This window comes from Onychostruthus taczanowskii, unplaced genomic scaffold (genome assembly GCF_017590055.1).
Source record: "Onychostruthus taczanowskii isolate IOZ18803 unplaced genomic scaffold, ASM1759005v1 scaffold10, whole genome shotgun sequence".
NCBI classification, from domain to species: domain Eukaryota; kingdom Metazoa; phylum Chordata; class Aves; order Passeriformes; family Passeridae; genus Onychostruthus; species Onychostruthus taczanowskii.
In genome coordinates this window covers 9,365,833-9,387,916 of record NW_024496526.1, presented here as the reverse complement: position 1 = coordinate 9,387,916, position 22,084 = coordinate 9,365,833, and the positions used below count along the sequence as shown (strand labels likewise).

The 22,084-nt window shown below is 51.6% G+C and overlaps 1 protein-coding gene across 1 annotated transcript; it reads right to left on the bottom strand.

Moving 5' to 3' along the window:
- Positions 1–17,804: 17,804 nt before the first annotated feature.
- EN1 (engrailed homeobox 1) lies at positions 17,805–21,677 on the bottom strand. Its single transcript, XM_041407206.1, is given in 3 exon segments — positions 17,805–18,184; positions 20,811–21,311; positions 21,314–21,677. Coding segments are annotated over 3 exon segments (942 nt in total). The 5' UTR covers positions 21,438–21,677; the 3' UTR covers positions 17,805–17,867.
- Positions 21,678–22,084: the final 407 nt, after the last annotated feature.

Here is a 22,084-nt window from a genome sequence, read left to right as displayed (position 1 = left end):
AAAAGCACATGTGAGTCTCCCCCAGTTTGGAATTTGCTTGGCATCACACGTCCCCTAAAGCACGCCTCCAAAAGCCAAAGTTTTCTGCTGCTGGAGGAGGTTTGTTTTTTTACCTCAGTTTTGTTTTTTCCCTCAGCTGGCTGGACTTATGCCACTGTTACAGCTAATAAAGGTAAGCACTGGTACAGCACTACCTTGTGCCTTGCTCTAATCATATTACTCTTAAAATTAAGTCTGTCAGTGCTTCGGCTGTAAACCTGCATTGCGAGAGCTTAATAACTCCACTGTGAACAAAAGAAAATTACTTCTAGACTCAAACCCAGTGTGCAAGACTTCTGCCTATGGGGGCGACATTTTATTTTTTGCTGGGAACATAAACAGCGTGCCCCAAATGGTTAAATAGATCAAATGAATAATGGTTAAATAGATCAAATGAATAATGGTTAAATAGATCAAATACATGAACAGAAGCACAATGTACATGTGCAGCACACACATGCTGGCAAATGTGCACACATTACACACATGTAAGTAACCTCATGAGATATATTTTACATATTCTGCTTGCAGAAGGAAGAAATAAAACCATCTTCTAACTCCTTCCCATCAATTTCCTCCGTTTTAGACAAATCTCAGCCTCTGCTTCCTCTTTGAGCACTTTTTTCCCTTTCCTTGAGAATGACAAATTTACACTCAACCTCCACACCACATGCTGGAAGCTGAGGCAGCCAAGGTAAAACTCCATCCTAGAGCAGTAGCCAGATTTTTATGTATCAAAATGTCCCATCTTTGAAGTTGAGTCTTAACAATGTCTTGCAGGAAAGCCTCAGGGCAGAGCCTTTCTCTGCCACAGGTTTCTTGTACTACTTTGAGCAAATCATTTAACTCTCCTGTTCCTCAGCTCCACTGCTGAAAAGTGGGAATAATTAAATTGCTCTACTTCATCAAACACCTGTAATGATAAATACACTGCAAAAATGCCCTGAAGTGCCTGTGATGATCACCTGCTGGACAGAGAGATACAGAGCTAGAAAGGGAAGAGTTGTACACCTCTAAATTCATGGTCTTTTGAAGTCCAGAAGTGCTGTTCTAAACCAATTTTAAAGTTTGTTTTCTTAGAAATACAGTGATGAAATAGATTTTTCTATACAAACACTACATTTTTCTTTTCTATTTTCTCTTTTCTTATGTATTTTCTGTTAAATAAAAAATATAGACCACTGTTTGATACAGCACACAGCTTTGACCACACAGTTTGGGATGGCCGTGCTGGAACTGACAGGGCTCCTGCAATGGCTTTGAATAGCACAATTGGAGATGCTTTGCTCTGTCAGGTCAAGACTACCCTTCCCTAAGACCTGCACTCCTGATTCAGATACTAAGTCACACAAAAGTTGTCCACCCCCATAAGGAGTGGCAGGAAATAATTGTGGCTCATCACACCCCGTCACCAGGATGTCTGCCTTCATCCTCATCCTCGTGTCACCAGGGAGGCTCTGGTTCCAGAGCACGAGGAAGGGAAGGGGAGGCACCATACAGGTCTGGAAGTTCACCCTGTCCCTTAGATGGCTCCTGCACCAGGGGATGACCCCGTCAGTGACCACAGCTGTGGGAGTGAAGCTGTAGGTGCAAGAGAGCCTGGGGAAATGGGCACTGCCAGGGGCAAAGGATCTCTCTGTAGAAAGTGCATGTGAAGTTACATAATGCTGCAGCAGATGCCATGGACAAAGGGAAGGAAAATGGCCAGTGCTGGATTAAAAAGAAATTAAACACAGCATCAGCATATGGTGTGGTTGAGCTCACAGGAGTGACCATCACAAAGGGATGAGCTGTCGCAGCAGTAAACAGTCACCAGGTCAGATTTTATCACAAAACCTTCTGCCCTCTCATGTTCCCTTTGCCTCACCTCCTTTCTTGTGTGGCCTCTACTCAAATTCTGAGCCTAGGGAGAGCTCATAGCATGTATCTCCCCACTGCTGAGTACAAATCCTACCTCCCTCAATCACCAGCTCCCTTTGGGACCCCATGCAGAAAGCAGTAATGTTGGGATCAGCCAGAGAGGGTTCCCACAGCTCCCTCGGCTCCATTTCGGTTGAGGACAGCCACAGCAGAGCTGTGTGCTCCGATGGTGCCCGTGGACTGGCACGCCTGTGTTTGCCTTGCTGGCCATGTATGGGGCACCAGCTGGGGAAGCCTGGGGTGCCCGGGCAGGGGCTCCCAGGAGCTGGCTCCTACGAGTCCTCCACCCATCAATCTTGGAGCAGTATGCCGTCATGGATAAACAGCAGCTGTTGCAGTAAGCTCATCAGATAACAGGCACATATATTAAAGTACCTTTAGCACACTTACTAAAACATATATTTAGCTAGGGAAAATAATCTCGCCCTGCCTATAAAAGTCAAAGTTTGCCTTTATAAATAACTCCTGGAACCCTGCATGCATCTCAGGAAATGGCAACAGTGTGCATGCTCAGCCTCCTGCCCCGAAAAGATCTCTGAATAAAATATAAACACACTGAAATATAAAGAACAGTTTGGTGAAGATAATGAAATCTAGTGAAGCCAGTAATTTACTCTGTAAATCATATAGCTACTTCTTCCTTGCCGTTGCCTGCCCTGATTTACATCATGAACTTTATATCCGAGCTTCTCCCCGCCTTATTGCAAGCATGGGAGCACAGAGTAGAGCATCTGTGTGTCTTTGTGGCTGGTAAAAAGCATTTATTTATCCTTGTGAAATGTCCTGCTCTAAATATGCCATGTTGGCTTGACACACTTGTTGTTTCTCCAGTCAGAACCCAGGTCTTCCTGAGAAGGGAAGGAAAAGCAGGCAACCTAAAATGCCTGTTTTGCACCCATTCTTGTCACAGCAGCTGGGGATGGGGACACTCAGAGTGCTGTGCTGGTATTGGTTACGGGGAGCTGCACGTGGCACCCCAAATCTCCCCCTTCTCCCCACCGACAGTCTCCAGCATCATGTAATCTCTTCTCATTTTCTTCATGGCATAAACCCTCTTCCCATTAGCATGAAAAGGCTTTGAACTTCAGAGTTTTCCAATGCTGCACAGAAGATCTTGAACAGGGGCTGGAAATAGTTGGGTGCTATCTCTTCCCTGACAGCGCCGCGTACGCGCGAGCGTGCGGAAAGCCGGAGTGGCACGGAACACCCAGGGCAGGCAGCGAGCCCCGAGTGCCACAGAGCTGACACACAGGGCTTGGCCCCAGCCTCCTTCCTTATTCACAGCCCTCCTTTAAGTCTAACCACTCCAAGGTGAGGCTGGATCTCTGTGAATTCAAGTGGATTTCTCTCCCGGTGTGTGCCTGCACGTTAGGGAGGCGTACTGTGCTTAGGCATCGCTCTGCCTGGCTCTGTGCAGGAATAGAGACTGCAGGGAAAAAAATTATATCTAGATGAGTCTTTATGATGTGTGTTCCTTCAGTATTAAGATCTCTTCAGGCCTTGTGTATCCAGTAATATTGCTCTCATTGTAAATTCTCCTAGTAATAATTTTAAGAGAAAATTCTTTGTGACAACTGCTGTTGATTTAAAACTAATGTTTAGCCAGTAATGGGTAATTGTATTAGACTAAAAAAAGCTGCTGTAAAGTCGACCCCAGTCTGATTTTTAATTTACTGCATCATCAGCTACTTTTATGATACTATTTAATCTGCTGAAATAAAACTATTGCTCTATGAATATCTCTAACATTTGAGAAAAATTGTTTTTAGCTGTTCTGCTCTTGGGGCTGAGGACTTATTAATTATTATGTTAATAACTCCTGTGAATACAATTATTTATATTTGTTTTAATTGTCACAATACTCAGAGAAGTAGCATGCTCCTTTTCACTATGAACTCCCTTTTAACCCATAAACAAGGAAAGGGAAAATGCACATCATGACTTTGCAGATGTTGGGAGTTCACAAAATGCACTCTGCATTTCCATGGGGCAGGAGAAGCAAAAAAACTTCCCTTTATTTTTTTTTTCTGTAAGAACCTGCATCTCCCTCCGCCGGGATCGTGCTCGCAGCTGCACTCGGTGCAGCAGCTGCAGGAGCAGGCAGGGCTGCTCTCACCACGAGCCTGGTTTGCATTTCCAGGACCCTTTCCCAGCCCATGGCCTGACTCTGCTCTCTCCTCCCCAGAGCTGTACCCCTGATGTGGCAGCTGTGGCACAGCCATAGGTTTGCCTCTCCCAGAGTTCAGAAATCAGCCCCACAGGGCTTGTTCCAGCCCCCAGCACTGACAGACCCCCACTGAATCCAGAGGGCTTTGGATGGGTCCCCACAGCCTCTGTATGGGTACAAAAGAGGCTCTTGAGCTACCTTTATACAAATAATAAAAACTAACCTTACAAAAAGGCATTTTTATGTTTTTATTGTTTTATCCTGCCGAAGTAGCATGCATCAGGGTCATGCAGAACAGCTTTCTGTCTATGCCCAGCACCAGCGACCTTCTCAAAACAATGCACCACCAGATTAAAACAGCATCGAAAATACTCTGCAACTCCTCCTCAGATGGGAAAGAAATCTTCATTAGGAAAGAAAAGTCTACCACAACAAATAACCTGCACTAGTAAAAAGGGGGATTTTTTTTTTTTTAATTTGCTGCTCTTTAATAAACGGCAGGCTCTCGTAAAGATTACCTAGAAGATAAATTGTTCTGTTGGAAGAAAAAAGACTCGGGTGTAACCAAAAATGTGTATCTGTGGCAAATGAGCTGCCAATTTTTAATGCTACCAGTATATTTACATAGTAGCTTTAGGTTTATTTACCCTGAAAAATACTTGATTACCTGCCTGCAACAACTGTGGGAGAAGGCTGTTGTCAAATCCATTATAATATGATCAAGTAATGGTTACAAGATAAAGTAAGGTAAAACAAATAATTCTTAATGCTGCGCAACCACCTATTATTTTATCCAAACAACTTCTGTTATCTCCTTATGGTCGAATGCCTATTCCCTAGAAAGAGAAAATAAGTCTCTTTTTACCTCAGTAATTAGCTTGTTTGAAAGCTCCCACAAATTCTTCCTATCATAAATTTTGCATTGCTTCATGCACAATAATGCACATAAAATTAAATAAACAATTTAATTAATTTAATTAAAATTAAATATTAAACATATTGTGTATAAGAAGCCCATGTCTGTGATTTAATTGGGCAGGAGTACCCAAAGCAGTTTGGGTAACAGTGAAAAATAATTAAAAACAACAAGTACGGTAGCCTCTGGGTACGAAGAGTAGTTGGGAGCTTTCTCCTGAGAAAGGTTTATTTAATTAAAACCAAACTAATCTTTGCAAAACACTTGATAAGCATTTCATAATACAAATCATAATCCAAAAATGAAGCTTATACTTCGTCTACATGATACAGGAAAATAATATTAAATAATTCAATTCTGCCATGAGCTACTTCCCCAGCACACACAGAATAATTCAGCAGACAGCATGTTTACCACCTTTAAATTTTCAGTAACATTTAGTTCATCTAGATAAATATTGGTAAATTATACGAAGGCATAATGGATCTGTAAGCGATAAGGCTGAGAATTAATGCTTTATTTAGACTGTTTATTGCTTCTTGTAGATATTTTGCCAGACAAGGAAAGCGCAGCTAACTTAGAGGGCGAGCTGTGCCTGTGTTGGCAGGTAAGCCATTTGGCTGTGTTCACATTTTCTAGCCTATTCTTCGACACCTTTCCTTCATAATAGAGAATATTATTTCCAGGATCCCATATAACTGAAAGAGGAATAGATTATTTATAGGATGGTGTCTCTGTCTGTACTTCATGTTGCCAAATGCTTGTATTTCTATACTGTCCGGTGATCATTTCAGCTCCCTGAAAAACTTGGATCCTACCCAAGGTCGCAAACTATCCGCCTGGACATCAAACAGTCTGCCTTGCACAAGCGCTCACAACCTGGACTGCAAATGCTGACAGGCTTTATAGGTCATTTCAAAAACAAATGCTTCATTTTAACACCTTAGACTGCAGCAGCTCCTACAACAAGCTGCTGATGCCAACTGGCTTTTTCAAAAGTGAATGTATCCAAAGAGATCCTAATTGACACTTTCAGGCAAGTGCCCAGCATAACTGAATATTACTCAGGTTTCTGGAGAGCGGTTTTAAAGTGACCATATAATTTAAGTGACCTTTGAATATAATTTAAAGTGCTACTGTAAAGCCCAGTTCCTCTCCCACTGAATGGGCTCTATCAATGGGGAAACTCCCATTGATGTTAATGAGGGCAGGAGCGGGTACTTCCCCACTGGCTCCCATTGAATTATCCAGGTTCTTTTTTTTTTTTTTTTTTTTTTTTTTTTTTTTTGTGTTTTTTTTTTTTTTTATACATTCCTGGGAAGATCCTGTTAAGTGACTTGGAGTTACTTTGGTTCATATCATACCCACAGCTTTTTAGCAGAGAATCCAGTGATTTAACAGAGATTTCTGTCGAGGAGAGGTACAATAGAGCCCTTTACAGGGTGTGGGAATTTCCCGCATGTTGATTAACTTCATACTGTAAAAGACCGTAGGCCAAATCCCTCAGTCCTCACGCAGACAAAAGTCCACATTGACTTATCTGAAATCTGCCTGCAAACGCTCATTAAAGTCAATGGCATTTTGCTTTGGCGAGGGCCGGGGATTTGGGCGCTGGTTGTCTTTGCGATTGGGCATCGCCAGGAGAAGGGGATTACCCCAGCACCGAGCCTGCAGCAGGGTCTGCCTTGCCCCAGACCTCGGGCACTGCCTTTCCCTCAGCCCCAAAGCCCCGCTCTCGGTGCCAGCCCATGCCACAGAGTGCATGAGGGATGCCCAGCATCACCCCTCGGGCCACCACCCTGATGTCTCCATGAAGGGACCCCCAGGACCCTGCTGTTTGTCCCACGGGGCAGGCAGAGAGCAGGCAGGGTGCTAGCCACTGACCCACGAGGCTCCTGTCCTCCCCACTGCAGCTACTGCCCAAAAACAGACTGCCCTGCATCCCTTCTGGGACAAGGCAGCCACTGTTTTAGAACTACCCTGGAGGAGGGTACATCTACCCAGAAAATAATAGAAATATAGCCAAAAAAAAAAAAAAAAAAAAGAAAAAGAAAAAAAAAAAAAAAAAAAAAAGGTGGGTTGCTTTCTGCTTTCTGTTTGTTTGTTTTAGCTGCATCATAGCTCAGACCTTCCTTGCCATTGTGGTTCAATATTTACTGATCGAAAATATAGACTAGCTGCAAGTCACAGCATTTGCCAGAAAGAACTATTATCATCAGAAAGAAATGGGCATTAAAAGAACAGCTCTTCTATTTCCAGAATATAAAACAGACATTCAGAAGAACAAACAGAGCAGAGAAGAAATGACGGTCATTTGCAAGTAAAATATTGCTAAACAATATAACATTGGATTAACTGTTTCATGTATTTATTGTGAAAGAATATATAGAACTTTACATGAGAAACTATCAGTACAAGCAAGAAACAATGCAGCCTTTTAAACAGCTCGCTTTTAAGTTTAATGCTTCTGCACCTAGAGCACACGAGCTTGCTCCCACTGAAGCCCACGCAACAGCTCCTGTTCAGTTCAAAGGGGTCAGGATCAGGCCCTGAGGTTTTCAACTTTTCTCCTGTGATGTCCCTTTCAGCAATATTGCAGCCCCCTGCTCTGCTCCTGATGTGCTGGGGATGTATTTATGGTGGGGAATGTGCAGTACAGCCCAGAGGCACCGTAAGATGAATTCGGGAGGGGCTGATCCTGAAAACTGTGGAGGGACTTTTTCTTTCTACATACATTTAGAAAGAAAAGGAGGGGACAGAGGGGCAGGATAAAGAAAAAGGAAAGAAGAAAGAAAAAAGCAGGCACATATTGAGTCCAGTGCTGCCTTCGACTGAAGCAAACCATTGAGCACAGTAGCGAGCGCTGACTGGACCGGACAAAACCTGACTCCATTTATTGTCTTTTGTTGTGGTGTGCCAGGAATGCAGGAGCTGTAGTTATTCTGAATTAGGGCTGGCTCTGGGGATGTCTTTGTACTCTCAGGACCTGAGCACTGCTGAAAATTGGTGCAGCTCTGATTTCTGGCTTTAGAGACTTTTCTTCCTTCCAGGACTATTTGAAATAGTCATGTAACAATTTCAGTAACTCTGTGGCAATTAATTTTGGGAATTTGTAATTAGTTTGCTGCTCTCACATAAACTTAAATTGGATTAATTTTATACTCTCTTACCCAAAATACAGTTCAACAGAAGGATTTCTATTAAAATTGATATGCAAGTCTGTTCTAGGACTTGTCTTAGTTTACCCAGAAATCATTCTAAATCATTTACCATTCAACGCATGCTTTAGCACTGACAAAAATTAAAACGAAGTTAATTCTATTATTTAACTAAATATGGAAGAGCTACTGGAATTCCTACACTGCCATATTATTTTTTTTTAATCTATCTGGCCAGAAAATCCATTTAGCACACAAACATTTTCCTGTGACTTCTTCTAAATGAAAGAATCTTTGCAGAAACAGAAACATAAAAATGATTGCAGTGGTACAGTTGATGACAGCTTTCCTGGCAAACACAATAACTGCCTATTGAGATAATTAAGGCACCAGTAGAGATGCATAAGATAAAAATGGAGTTTAGGGCTGGATTGGTACAACCTTTGCTGTGTGTGATGCAAAGGGTTGGGTCAGATGTCTCATGAAGTTGTCTCCAACTTCCATTCAATGCATAGGAAAGAGCCATATTTATTTTTACTGATTGAACTTTCCCTTCAAGTTCACTCCATCCAAATTAAATAAAAACCCTAAGACTCCTTTGAATTGCTTGGAAACAGAAGTGGAAGCCCTGATTTACTTTTAGCTTCATACACACAAAATTCCTGGTGATTTCAAAGATGATTTTGGCAGACATAAGAAAATGGTAAGTTCAATTCTCAGAGTCACTGCTGCTGTAAGTGTGGATTTAGGAAGAATCAAAAATAAAGGAATCCTTAAAAAATAAGCAAAACCACAATGAAATTGGGTCCCTGATATGCACTAATAACAACAGTGATGTCACTCATGTTCAATCATTTACGTGTTCTCATAAATCATTTTTAATAATTTATTAGATATAAAGAGGACCTTGAAGTGTGACAAGCTGCTGTAATTTTAAATAAAGCTTACAAGTAACTTTTCAAGCTTTGCATGCTCAGGGTAGTAAAACCCAGTGACTGAGCAATGTGCATCCAAGTACAAAAACCCTCAGCAGAGGTATAAGCCTGCCTGAAAGGCAGAGCTGGGTGCTCTTCACCCAGCATCAGCATCAGGCTAATCTGGAGCTGGTGTAAGCCAGCATGCAAGGGAAAGGAGCCCGTGCTGCGTGCATGCCCCTTGTCACACAGCAGTGGCACAGCAGGGCTCAACCACCTTAAACCAGCTCTCCGTGCAGGACACTGCCTTCAAAGCAATTCTGTGATGGATCTGGGGAGCAGTAAGGGGAGCACGCAGGAATTTCAGGGCAGTGGTCAAGAGTTAGTGGATTAAATAGGATCTGCAGGATCCTGAAGCTTTCTACACCGCCTTGTGTTTCACTCCTTTGGGGAAAAATCTTCCACCTTTCCTTCTGAACGCCGTGGGAAGTTAGAGCTTGTTGCTGACTTGTGACTGACCACACTGCACAACCAGTTTACAAGGGCTCAGCAATCCCGCTGGAATCAGCGCTCAGGAATGTCCTCAGGTGGGAGGAGAAGGTGCTTGGCACTGTGAGCAGTAATTGTACCATCTCCTGGATATTCAGAAAGCTACAATATGCAAGGGAAAGAGGAATGCTCTACTTTCCTCTGGCATTGCTAGGTGCCTGTTATTTTTGCCAAGATTCATCCCACCTACAGCAATATTCAGGGCACTAGTCTATTGTTGTAGCTCAGGCTGAGCTGATGCTCATTTTTAAAATAAACCTCAGGTGAAAGCAGCGAATCCACACGTGCAGATGGTTTGTCTATGCTTGCAATCCTGCACGCGTGCAACTTAGCACAGTGCAGCTCCCCTGACCTCTGGCTGCTGGGGTTTTATTCCTGACAGGCTAGATGTGAATAAAATCATATGGAATTGTGTTTTTACAGTTCAGCCTTCTGAGTCCCAGCCTGCTGCCATTGAAATCAATGGCAAAACTCCCAGCTTCCCTAGTCATATCAGATTAGCTTTGTTCCATGGACTGAAACAATCTAATAGATACCAGGTGTCCTCCACAGAGCTTGTGTGGTCTACAAGTAAGTGGAACATATTTTAAAAAGTCAAATATGAAACAGCTACATCACAGAACCTGTAATAACCTCCAACTGATACTATTATCTATGGAGGACAAGATCAGTATCTAAAATGTGACTCATTATATATTTATATGATGCATCCTATAACAGACATTCTGGGGTAAATTCAGCTGCATGTTAAACCACTGCAGAAATGGATCCATATTTATGTTCATTTCCACAAGAAACCAAGGGTGTCGTGTGTTTTTACTTAAGGGAGGAACCTCAAACAACCTTACATTAATCCAGAAATCCACTTTAAATATATGACCCTGCATGTAAAAAGACCTATAGAAGTAAAAGGCTGCAAGTGAAACCAGTAGGTTGTTGCTCTAACATCCCTTCCTGCTCATAGCTATGAACCTCCACCATGAAATTCCCTACCTGCTTTTCTGGAGTTATGGACTTTCACCAGTTCCTCCAGTAGCATGGAGATCACACAGTGCTATAAATGTCCAGACCTGGGCTGCACCAAGACATCCATCACTGTGCAAAGGGTGTAGCTGGAAAACACACAAGGAATTTCCTTGTGTGATCTCCTGGTGTATAGGTGGCCCAGGAGCCTTGACTGGCTCAGGTGAAATTCTCAGTGCCCTGCTCTGCACCAACAGGGACAAAAAGAAATCACTGCACAGCCTGACCTTGATCCACAGCACCTGTAGAGAGGAGCCTCAGTGCAGCTTCTCCTTGTTCTGCTCAAGGCAGGACCAGCACTTCCAGCCAAGGACCCATCACTTTGGTACAGCCAGGTTAATCACTTAGAAACACACAGATTGGGCAATCCCAAGCAAAAGATCAGACCTTTCTTGGGAACAACAAAAAAATATATTGGTCATTTTTCTAATCCAATTAAAGGTCCTCAGAGGTACCAAGGTCTACCCTGGTTCCTTAGCCAGAATGATACAACTGGGGCCAGTCCTTGGGGCTGTTTGTGTGCAGGTGCTCAAATCTGCTGTTCTGCTCTTGCCTTCCAACTCCATGTCTCAGGGGCAGATTCCAGGGATGTCCCTGATTACAAAGTCAGCCCGGGACTCTTGTGGGTATCTGGTGGATGGGGAGCCTGAGTCAGAAGGCTTCAAAACCCTTTCCACTCCCTTTCCGATAGAGAAGCTGGGGAAGCCTCACATCTTGCAAGCCTCCCTCTCCTATCCAAACCACTGACTGCTGTCTCCTGAGGGTTGGCAGAGAGCATGGGCTTGCCCCAGCCTGGCCTAATGGGAAGCACCTGCTCACCTGGGGTCCAGGTACTGCTGAAGCAGCCCTGCAGGAGAAGAGCACTGCAATAACTGAGGTGTGATACTCCCAGGCAATATTCCAAACAGATAAACCTGCCTGTGGAAAGGGCCAAGCTGACAGTGTTCTCCAGCAAAACTGCTCCTGGAGTCAGTGCTTGGCTCCTGAAGGAAAGGACACCTTTAATTTTTAAAGTGGCACCAGGAATACATCAAACCCTATTAAAAAGACATGATCCAATCAGTATTTCATTTGTAGCTGAATATCTAGTCCTATCTCAATTCTTATGTTTCACCAGTCACCCTCTCTCATTATGGTCTCCTTAAGAGGCTTACATACTTGTACTTTTCCAATAAAGATCTTGGAAAGTACGTTCAAGGGTAGCTTATTTTAACATTCATCACATTTAACAAGACTTTTACCAGAGCAGAGAGAACGCGTAACTAATTGTTGGAAGATCTGGTCAAGTTTATTGTGACGGCTAACTGTCGGGCAATTATGATTTATTTATTCAGAGGGAGATAAGGCACGCATTGTTCTCTCAAAGGAAAAAAAATGGGGCTGATCCTAAAGTTAATATTATTTCTCATGCCTTCTTCAATCTTTTCATAACTGAAGGCACCCACCAGAGTACAGTTCTCATTGCCTCCATTTGCTCCAAATTTGGGGTTTAAGCTCAACTTCTCCCCCATCCTCTCCTGGGCCCGACGAGGCCATGCAGGTGCAGCTCCACCTCCACCTATTTCTAAAAGGTCTGTTGGCATGAGGGGACTCCTGAGAGAGCCGATGTCCCCACAGGGTCCCCGAGCCTCGCTCCCCGCCGGGGAGAGCCTGTGATGGACGGGGCAGGGTAACAAGTGGGGTGTCCTTTTCATCTGGCAATCCAAGGAAGGGAGAGGAGATAAAAATACCCCGTTACTGCCGCTGCTTCTCGGGTCCCTGCAGTATTTTCTCGAGCGGCAGCATGTCCTCGCAAATAGAGGCGTCGGGGAGCGGGCGGGGAGCGTCTCCATCGGCACTGGGAGGCATGACGGATCGGAACCGGCCCCGCTGCCAGCACAGCTCTTTCCCACACCCCACCCGCGCCCGTGGTACCCCAGCAGCGCCCGGCGTCGGGGCTGCCTTTACCTCTGGTGTCACCTCGATGAGGGAAAAAAAAAAAAATTCACCAAAAAGTGCCCTGGCCCGCCTGTACCCCCGTATCTCCCTGGAGCAGCGGCTCCTTCCCGTACTCGAGCCGAGCCCTGCGCAAAACGCGGGGGCAAAGCGGGGCTGCTCCCCGTGTCCGTCCCCGCGACCCCGCGGAGCCCCCACGCCTGCACCGCCGGCACCGGCACCGGCACCGGCACCGGCACCGGGACCGGCACCGGCACCGGCACCGGCACCGGCCCGGCCGGGGCCCGCAGCGCCCCGGGCTCCGCAGCCCCTTCCTCCTCAACCCCCCGACGGCTCTGCTGCTGCTGCCGCAGCTACCAAAGTTTTTATTCGCATCTTCGTTATCTCCAAACTGATCAAGTGGCCAAAAACAAACAAGAAAAGTCTTTTTAATGTAAGGGTTGCTCACCTGATGCAGTAAAGATCAATTCTCAGAGCAAAGGGCTTCTACTTCCAGCAAAATCTGGTTCCCCGACTTACTCAGCCGGAAGAGCGAGCACCATTAGCTGCTTTACATAGACTTTTTTAAGTCTGTGTCAAAGGCATTTGATGTAGAGCATAAAGATGCACCTTGCGCGCTTCTGTCAACAGCCAGCCCGAGGCTGGGGCTCGGGTGCTACGTGTCCAACTCCCCAACAGAAGAAAAGTTAAGATTTTTTTTTTTTGCTCAACATTTATTACCTTTTCTCAAAGTTTCAGCCCTTGGCCATTCGACAAATCTTATTCAAAACGGTTTTAGATTTAAAAGGAAACCGTTTGAGCTGTGTTTTGATCCGATCGCCACTCTGCGTTTATTTCTTGTAAGACAAAATAAAAGTTACATCGAAGTGGTTTACATCGAAGAAGTCGGGGCCCTGGGGCTGAGAGGTGTTCTGGGCCGTGCTCCCCGCTGCCAGGACCCTCTCCGGGTGCGGAGGGAGCTCCCCGCAGGGACCGCCCGCCGCCTCCCCCGGGACTCGGACGGGGCTGGGCGGCTCAGGGGCGGGAGGGTGAGCGGGGCAAGGCCGGTCCCTACAGCCACTACAGCCGCGACCGACTCCGGACAAATGATCGACGAGCAGAGCTCCTACCTCCGCTCAGTCACTTGCTAGCGCTGCCTCGGACCTTACCCGACGGGGAGGGAGAGGTGAGTGCTTGGCAGAATTCACTGTAAACCACTGTGGTGTTCACTCGATTAATTCCGGCGTGGCCTCGACCACCGCGGGGAAGCACGGAGGGAGCCCGGGCCGGGGCCGGACCCCTGACGTCCTTCCCCCGGCACCGTCGTCCGGCTCCCAGCGCCCTTCGGCGGGGTGGACGCGGCGCTCCGTGCCCGGGGGAAGCGCATCTGCGCCCGGCCGGAGGCGAGGCGAGAGCCCCCCGCACCCACGGCCCTCCAAGCAGAGGGGAGGGGAGCGAAGCTCTCTTGTAAAGCTCCCAGCCGTCGGAACCCGCAAGATAAACATCATTAGAAATCATTGTAATTGGGATTGTGAAATCTGACCTCTGACCCTCCGGGCTACGTGTCACAACCGTGTCTGCTTTGATTCCTCGAAAGGCGGCACAAAGGAACAAGTTCCGTGACAGGAGGCAGCGGGATCTGCGCCCCGGCCGGAGGGGACCGACGGGGGGGACCACGCGTGGCCTTCCCCCCCTCCCCCGTGCCTCATTTGCATATGCAAATCAGCAGGCGGCCGGGCCGCGCCCTCCCGGGGGGTGGTCGTCGGGCCAGGGCCGGGGGCCTGGAACGATTGTCCTCGATTCAAGGGGTGCCCTGGACGGAGAAACAAGCGTCGGTGCGTCCTTCCGCCAGCGGAGGGAGGACGGGGGGGCTGGGGGCTGTCTGTTGGGTGTTGACTGATGTTCACATCCCACAAAGGCGCGGCTGCCTCCCGAGAGCCGGGGTGTGGGGGAACAGACCCCCGAGGCACGCAGGAAGGAGGGGGAGGGCAGCGCTTTGCCTCCAGGGCTTTTCCGCCTGGACTAGCGGGTGCTCTTCCTGGGACTTGGGCTCCCCAGTCCCACCCGTCCGTCCATCCCTCGACATTCCTCCCCTGCCGGGGGCCCGGTGCGTGTCCCTCGCCTCCCCCCGCCGCTCCGCGCACACCTGGTCCCTTCCCTACGGGGAGGATGTTGCGCCTTCTGCTCTTGTTTCTCAGCTCGGGCTGGTGCTGAGCCCAGGGTGAAGGTCGTCCCCCCCATTCCCCGCGGGCCTCTGTGCCCTCGGTACCCACAGGGGACCAAGGTCGTTCGTGGAGCCAGCGAGGACAGACCTGGACCCCGCCGGCCTGCACCCATTCACCAATATGCTCCGCTCAGCTGCTCTCCGTGAGAAATCCTAAAAGCGTAATTACATTAAAAAGTCTGATTTGTTTAAATAATCCTCTTTAGGCCTCCTTTAATCTGCCCTATATTTCCCTCGTCGGCTTTATTCCTGACTTGTCCAGCTCAGCTGAGTCTGGTTGGACAACCCGCGGCTGAGGAAACTCTTCTTCATCTTCCTCCTCCTCTGGAGCCCCCCCAGCCTTCGGGTAACCCCAGCACCCCGGAGCCGGCTCCCGGCTGCAGGTAGGCAGCAGGTCCCGGGGCCCGGGGGGAGCAGGGCGGGGGGGACAGCGGAAGGGGCCGACAGCCCTGCTCGACCCACGCCGAGAGCCGGCCCGAGCATCACCCGTGTCCCGCGGACAGGAGAAGCGAAGCGGGTTGGTGCCCTCTACCCTCGGCAGGTCCGGGCCAGATCCGGCCTGGGAATGCTCTTGGGGATGACAGTTACTCTGTTTTTAAGGAGAAATGCCATTTTTCGCCTGTACAGCTCCAGGGGAGTGCGAGACTGCGTGTATGACAAAGGCAGAGGATTGAACTGAGACTGGAGCGGGCTCCAGTACTCCAGAGACTGGGAGTAGGGGAGCAATGTTCCTCTGTTCCCGGGACAGCAGCAAGTGAAGGGGGTCCTCGGGGGGAATCTGAATGCGGCCCCCGAACTCTGCAGCTGCCCCGCCGGTCCGGGCTCTCACCGACCGCTTTCCCCGCGAGCGGCGGAACTCGCACTTTGAAGGACGGCTTTATTTTCCTCAGTGCGGAAGATTTGAGTTCGCGTTCCAATCCCGTCAAAAAAAAAAAAAAAAAAAAAAAAAAAAAAAGAAAAAAAAAAAAAGGGAGAGAAAGAAATGCACAACTTTAGATGGCGCTGTACAACATTTATTTAAGCCCTCTGAGTATTCCCGGTTCCTCGGCCTGCAGAGAGAAGAGCCCTCAGCGGGCAGAGGCGGGCTGGGCTGGGCGGGGATGGGGTGGGATACGCTGGGGTAGGTTGGAGTGGGATGAGGTGTAGGAGGGGTCCTGCCCCACCGGCAATGGGCACGGGGGGCAGGGGGCTCTGTCCCCAGCCAGCGCCTCCATCCCCGGACGGTGACAGCAAACCGCAGCTCTAAGCAGGGAAAAGTTAAAAAGCACGAAAATGGCAGAAGCCATCATCCCCACTGCTCCCCTTCTCAAACAGACGGAAAACCCCTAATGCCTCTGACGGGACGAGGAGGGGGGAGCTGCAGGCTACACAGACCCAGAGTGCTGCTGCTTGCCCCCCTCCGCCCCCCGGTCCCACTGACCTGGGCATGGTCTCGGCATCGCCCCATTCTCCGGGGAGATGCAGGAGAAAGGGTCCCCCGGCTCCAGCTCTGCTCGCTCGTCCTCTTCGCCCTGCCGGCTGCGGGCCTAGGGCAGGGATAGAGAGGAGCAGAAAGAGAAGGAAAGCCGACAGCCAGCCTCGTCGAGGGGGACGGGCGGCTCTCCACCCGCCTCGGTGCCCGGTTCCATAGGGTCAGTCAGGAGGGGAATCCCGTCGCTGCCCTCGGCTCGGCGGGGCCCCACGCCAGGCCCGCGTGGGCTCAGGCCCGGCGGTCCCCGACGGCTCGAGGAGGAGGCCGTGGTGTCCCGGTCCCGGCCCGTCCGTGTCCCCCGGCCGGCGGCGAGGAGAGCCGACCCGGGACTGGGCACGGCCGGCCTTTAACCGGGGCGGGTGGAAAAGCGGAGCGGGAGCCCTGTCGTGCCGCCCCGCGTCCCACGCACACGGCAAATGCGAGCCCGAGCCCCGCACGAGGGAGCGGAGGGCAGGGACCGGCGCCGGGAGCGCTCCCGGGAGCGGTGGCGCAGCGCCCGGCGCCGAGCGCCGATCGCTCCGGCCCGATCCTCGCTGGAAACAGCGTGGGAGCAGATCCTCTCGGAGAGAGGCAAGGAGCTGTCAGACCAAAATCCTTCCAATACATCCCGGAGCCCTAAGTATCCAGACAATTTCAGGCAATTTTTCAGCGGGAACTTGTATCACCATTATTATGAGGTGGTTTTAATTTCTGGTTAAAAAGGGAGATGCGGGAGGTGAAGCACGACTGCAATTGCCAAAGAAAATTAATTATTTTTAAAGGGTAGAAAAATTTAAAATAATTTTTTAAAAATCGAAGGTCTAAGGGTTTTGAACAAGGGATGAGTAGTTTAAAAATTGCTGCATCTATCGAAAGCAAAACCTAAATATGCCACTAAAATGGCACTATGTACACAGCGTATGGTGTATATATATATACACATTTATTTATTATATTTTTATGTATATATATATGCAAACATCCATACACTAAAATAAAGAATTACAGCCAGCCTGGATCCTGAACACAGTCTACACTTTATTTCAGACTACAGATTTCTGAACATAATAAAATCTTTGGCTTGTAGCGGCGGGTTCAGTCTCGCAGTCTGTGGATCAGAATTTTTTTTTTCCCCGGGAAAAAAAAAAAAAAGAAAGAGACAGAAATTAACACACACACACACACAAAAAAAAAAAAAAAAAAAAAAATAAGATCAAACGACAGATGAGAAAAGTCCGACATTTACTGTAAAACAGGAGAAACGGACATGGAGGGAGAAAGAAAAAAAAAGGAAAGCAAACAAAACGAACAAACGAACAAAAGAAAGGAGAAACAGAGAGAAGGGAAGAGAGAAACTGTCCAGCAAATAGAGATCGCTACACATATTTCTTACCTGAAATTAAATATATACAAGGTCATATGCTGTTTGGCTATATAGAGATAATTTTTCTTAAGTGTTCATATTTATTTTTTATTCTTAATCGGAGTCCTTATACTATGGATAGACAATAGATCTGCTTTTAAATCGCACCTGTCCGCCTCCCGGCCGGCGGGCCGGCGCCGCGGCGCAGGGCTGGGCTGGGGCCGCCCGCCTCACTCGCTCTCCTCTTTGTCCTGCACCGTGGTGGTGGAGTGGTTGTAGAGTCCCTGGGCCATGAGGTGCAGCGCCAGCCCGTTCTTAATGCCCGTCGCCTTCTTGATTTTGGCCCGTTTGTTCTGGAACCAGATCTTGATCTGGGACTCGTTGAGGCTGAGCTCCTGGGCCAGGCTCTGCCGCCGCTGCTCCGTGATGTACCGGTTCGCCTGGAACTCCGCCTTCAGCCGCTGCAGCTGCTCGGCCGTGAACGCCGTCCTCGGCCGCTTGTCCTCCTTCTCCGTCTTCTTCTTCTTCAGCTTCCTGGTGCGGGGGCCTGCGGGCAGGGCACACACACGCCGCTGGGCAGGGCCGCGCCGCCGACCGACCGACCGACCGCCCGCCCGACAGACCGACCGCCGCCCCCGCCCCGCCGGCCGAGGAAAAATGGCCGACGGGTGAATTTGTGCTGGTTCTGTGTGTCCCCCCCAGCCCCCCAACCCCAGCACCGCCGCCCCGGCACGGCGGAGGGAAGGATGGGGAAGGAACGGGGAGGCCGGGGCCGAGCGCGCCCGCGCATCACCGACCGCCCCGGCCCCGCCGAGCCGGCCCCGCGGGCGAGGGGAGCGGAGCCCGCTCGCCCCGCGCCCCGGCACACGTCGGGGCGCCGCGCCGCCCGCCCTGCAGGGCCGAGCCGCTCTCCTGCACGGCCCGGGACCGGGCTGTACCTGCCGGGCAACGAATCCGCCGGGCAGCGCGGGGACCGAAGGTCCCCGCTGCCAGGCACCGGGGAACCGCCAGCAGCAGACCGGCAGAAGGCTGCCCTGGTCTCCTTTCGGGGGACAACGACCCTCTCCGCAAAGCCAGCCCACTCCTGGGGAGCCCTTCTCCGCCGCCACCCCGGAGCCCCGCCGCCACCGCCCGGGTCGCCTGGGCTCTCCGGCGGCCGATCCCTGTCGGGGACCTACGGCCCCGCTTGCGGCTCCCTCCGCGAAGCCCAGCCAAAAGCAGAGCCCCGCTGCTCCACATCCAGGCCGCAAAGCGGCCAGCTGAAGTGCAACGCAGCTCGCCGGGGAAGCCACCCGGTCCCGGGGCGCATCCTGAGGGCAGCGCCTAGCCGAGGAGGGTACCCCCGGTCCTCTGCCCGCCGGCCTGGCCCGGCCATGGGGAAGAGGAGCGGGGAGGGAACCGTGAAGAATGGGATCTACGAAAATTCCCCGACAGCTGCCTGGCTCGGCGGGCGGTCCCAGGCCCGCAGCCCCCCGCCAGCAGCAGCCGGAGCCGAAGCCGGAGAGGCCTCCCTGCGGCCGAGTAGGCCGAAAGCTTCTCTCCCGAAGCAGCTCTTCCCCGGAACGGGGGAATTTCCCCCCGGCTCGGCAGAGGCTGTCAGGGAGGACAGAGACGAGGCCCGGTGGGGAGAGGGACGGGGCCCAGCGGGATTCTCCCGGGCTGGACCGGCGGGGGGTGAAGGGCGCGGGGAGTGAATTGCTGAGTCCCGGCACCTTGCAGCGGGGTGCCGGCGCCTCCGACCGCCGCAGCCCGCTCGTCCCCGGAGCCGAGAGAAGCAGTCGGGGCCGGCGGGCAGCTACGAGCACAACAAAGAGAGCGGCCGAGCTCAGCCAGCCTCCCCTCGCCCTTCTCCCCTCCCGGTTGCAGCGAGCAGGGAGCGTCGGGGAGGAGGACATGCAGAAATTATCCTTTGCCCGAAGAAAGGCGAGGAAGGGAAATGAAGGCGCAAGTGCAGAACGCCGGGCGCTCGGTGGCCCTGGGAATCGGCAACACAACACTCGCGGCCGGGCCGGCCGAGAGCGAGGCCGTGCCGTCTGACAGCTCTATCACCCCATCAATCAGCCCAGTCAATCAAAGAGGCTTTTCTGAGTTTGAAGTCGCTGGACGTGTCAATAACGGGGGATGGAGACGGCTCGGACGCACTGACGGCTGGCGAGGAGCACCAGGCCGGGCAGTGCGGAGCAGGGCCGGGGCCAGGCAGCGCCGCCTTCCCCGCGCTCTGGAGCGGCCCAGAGCCGGCACAGGAGAGCCCACCCCGGCCCCGCTCCGCGCTGGCCGACCCCTGGCTGCTGGCTGGAGGTGTCATGGGGGAACCCTATCTCCTCATCCTCGGCTTCTTTCAAAAAAATATGGCAATAAAAACCAAAAACTAACGATGATAAATAAAGGGGTGCCTGAGGGCACCTGGGGAATGTAAAGACGCAGAAGGGGCGGCAAAATAGGGCCGGGAGGGCCGAGGTGGCGGCTCCCACGGGGAGCGCCGATACCTCGGGCAGAGGCATATCCCCAGCCCGGAGCTGGGCCCCGAACGGCAGCAGGGAGCACCGGCTCCGGCGGCAATGCGCGGCCTAAGGGCCTGCCTGGCTCGCTGCAGAGGCCCGGCTAAACAGCCTCTCCGCCACCTTCGGTAAAGCCCTTTCTCCTTCGTCTCCAAGAAAACACTACCTCCTCCCCCCGCACCGCCAGCAGCCGCTCAACATGTGCCTCGGGTCTTCTCCCCCTCGCTCCTCCAGCAGCACCCAGGACAAAAAAAATAAAATAAAATAAGGGGAGAAAAAGCCTCAGCACAAGGGAGCGGCCGACCCCGCTGCCTTTTTCTCGCAACGCTCTCACCCCGCGCCGCCGCGCTGCGGAACACCCGGGGCTGCGGCAGGCGGGGCGGGCGGGGGCGCGGGAAGGGGTCGCTCCCGCCGGCTCTCCGCATCGAACCGCCGCCGAATCGGGGCCCGGCGTCACATTCAAATTTGGGAGACTCGGAGGAGGAAGGAGGGGTGGTGGCGGTGGGGGGGACGCGTTTCCTCTCGCCCCGGGTGACCCAGGCCGCCCTCCCCCCCACGCGAGGTCCTCAACAAGCCGGGAGCCAAAGCCAAGGGGGGAAGAGGGAAAGGAGAAGGGGGGCGGGGGGGCGACCTTGTCACGATTTAACAGCTCCCAGATGCGCCGCGGTTCCTTACCCGAGGACGGTCTGTCTGAATACCTAGTGCAGTAGACCCAGGCAGGCCACACCAGCGGCTGTTGCGAGTCGGGCTTTATAACAGGTCCTCCATTATTAGAGCCCATGAGGAGGATGGCGGGGCTGCCGTGCTCCCCGTACTTCGCCGGGTGAGTCTCGCCCCCGTCGGCGGGGGGCTTGGCTGCCCCCGACGCCGCCGCCGCCGCTGCTGCCGCTGCGGGACTGGCTTTGGCGGCGGCGGCGGGCGGCGGCGGCGGCGCGGAGCCGTCGGGACGGCAGTTCGAGTCCGGGCAGAGGAGGGCGGGCGGGTTGGGCGGCCGGGCCAGCAGCGGGTTGACGTTTTCTCTACCTGAGCTCTGCCCCCGATCTCCGTCCCGCTCCCGGCTGCCTCCTCCTCCGCCGCCGGCCGGCGCGGGCGGCTCCTTCTTGCAGCCGAAGTCCGGCCTCAGGATGTTGTCGATGAAAAAGTTGGTGGTGCGGTGGGGCGGCGGCGGCGGGGGCGGCGGGCGGGGGAGGCGGGCGCGGGGCTGGGGGACACGGGCACGCTCTCGCCATCGCTGCCGCTGCCGCTGCTCGCCGGGCCGGGCGCCGCGTCTCGGTGGCCGTGCCCCTCCGGCGGCTCTTCCATGCTCAGTCCCCGCCACGGAGATCGCTGCCTCTTTTCCCCCCACCCACCCACTTTACGCCCACCCCACTTTGACGGTGGGTGGCGGGGTGGAAAAGGGGGAGGAAAAAATTAAAAAAAAAAAAAAAAAGAAAAAAAATATTAAAATCCACTTGTTGGGCTGGAGCTGAGATTTTTTTTTTCTCTCCCTCTCACGGATGGATCCAAAACCTGGGAGATACTGGAGGGCTTCTCTCCCCCTTCTCCCGATCAGCTTATATTTCCACCACTAAAAGAAAAAAAAAAAAAAAAAAAAAAAACCACACCAAAAAGGTGTGCGGCTGCACCACGGCCCCCCGAAAAAAGCCGCCCCCCGAAAACCCGTCACGATTTGCCCATCTCCCTGCCGCCGCCGCCGCGGCGGCTCCGCGCTGCCCCGCTGTCACGCTCCGCTCTGCCCACGCCGCGGGCTGCCGGAGCCCGTCCCCGCCAGCCCGGTGCTGCGCCGCCCGCGCCCGCTTAGGGTTCTTTTTTTAATTCTTTTTTTTTTTTTTTCCCCTTTCCTTTTTTTTTTCAAAAAAAAAAAAAAAAAAAAAAAAAAAAAAAAAAAAAGCCAAATCTCTGACAGCGCCGGTCCGTGCACCAAACTCTCCCTAAAAAATCCCTCAGCC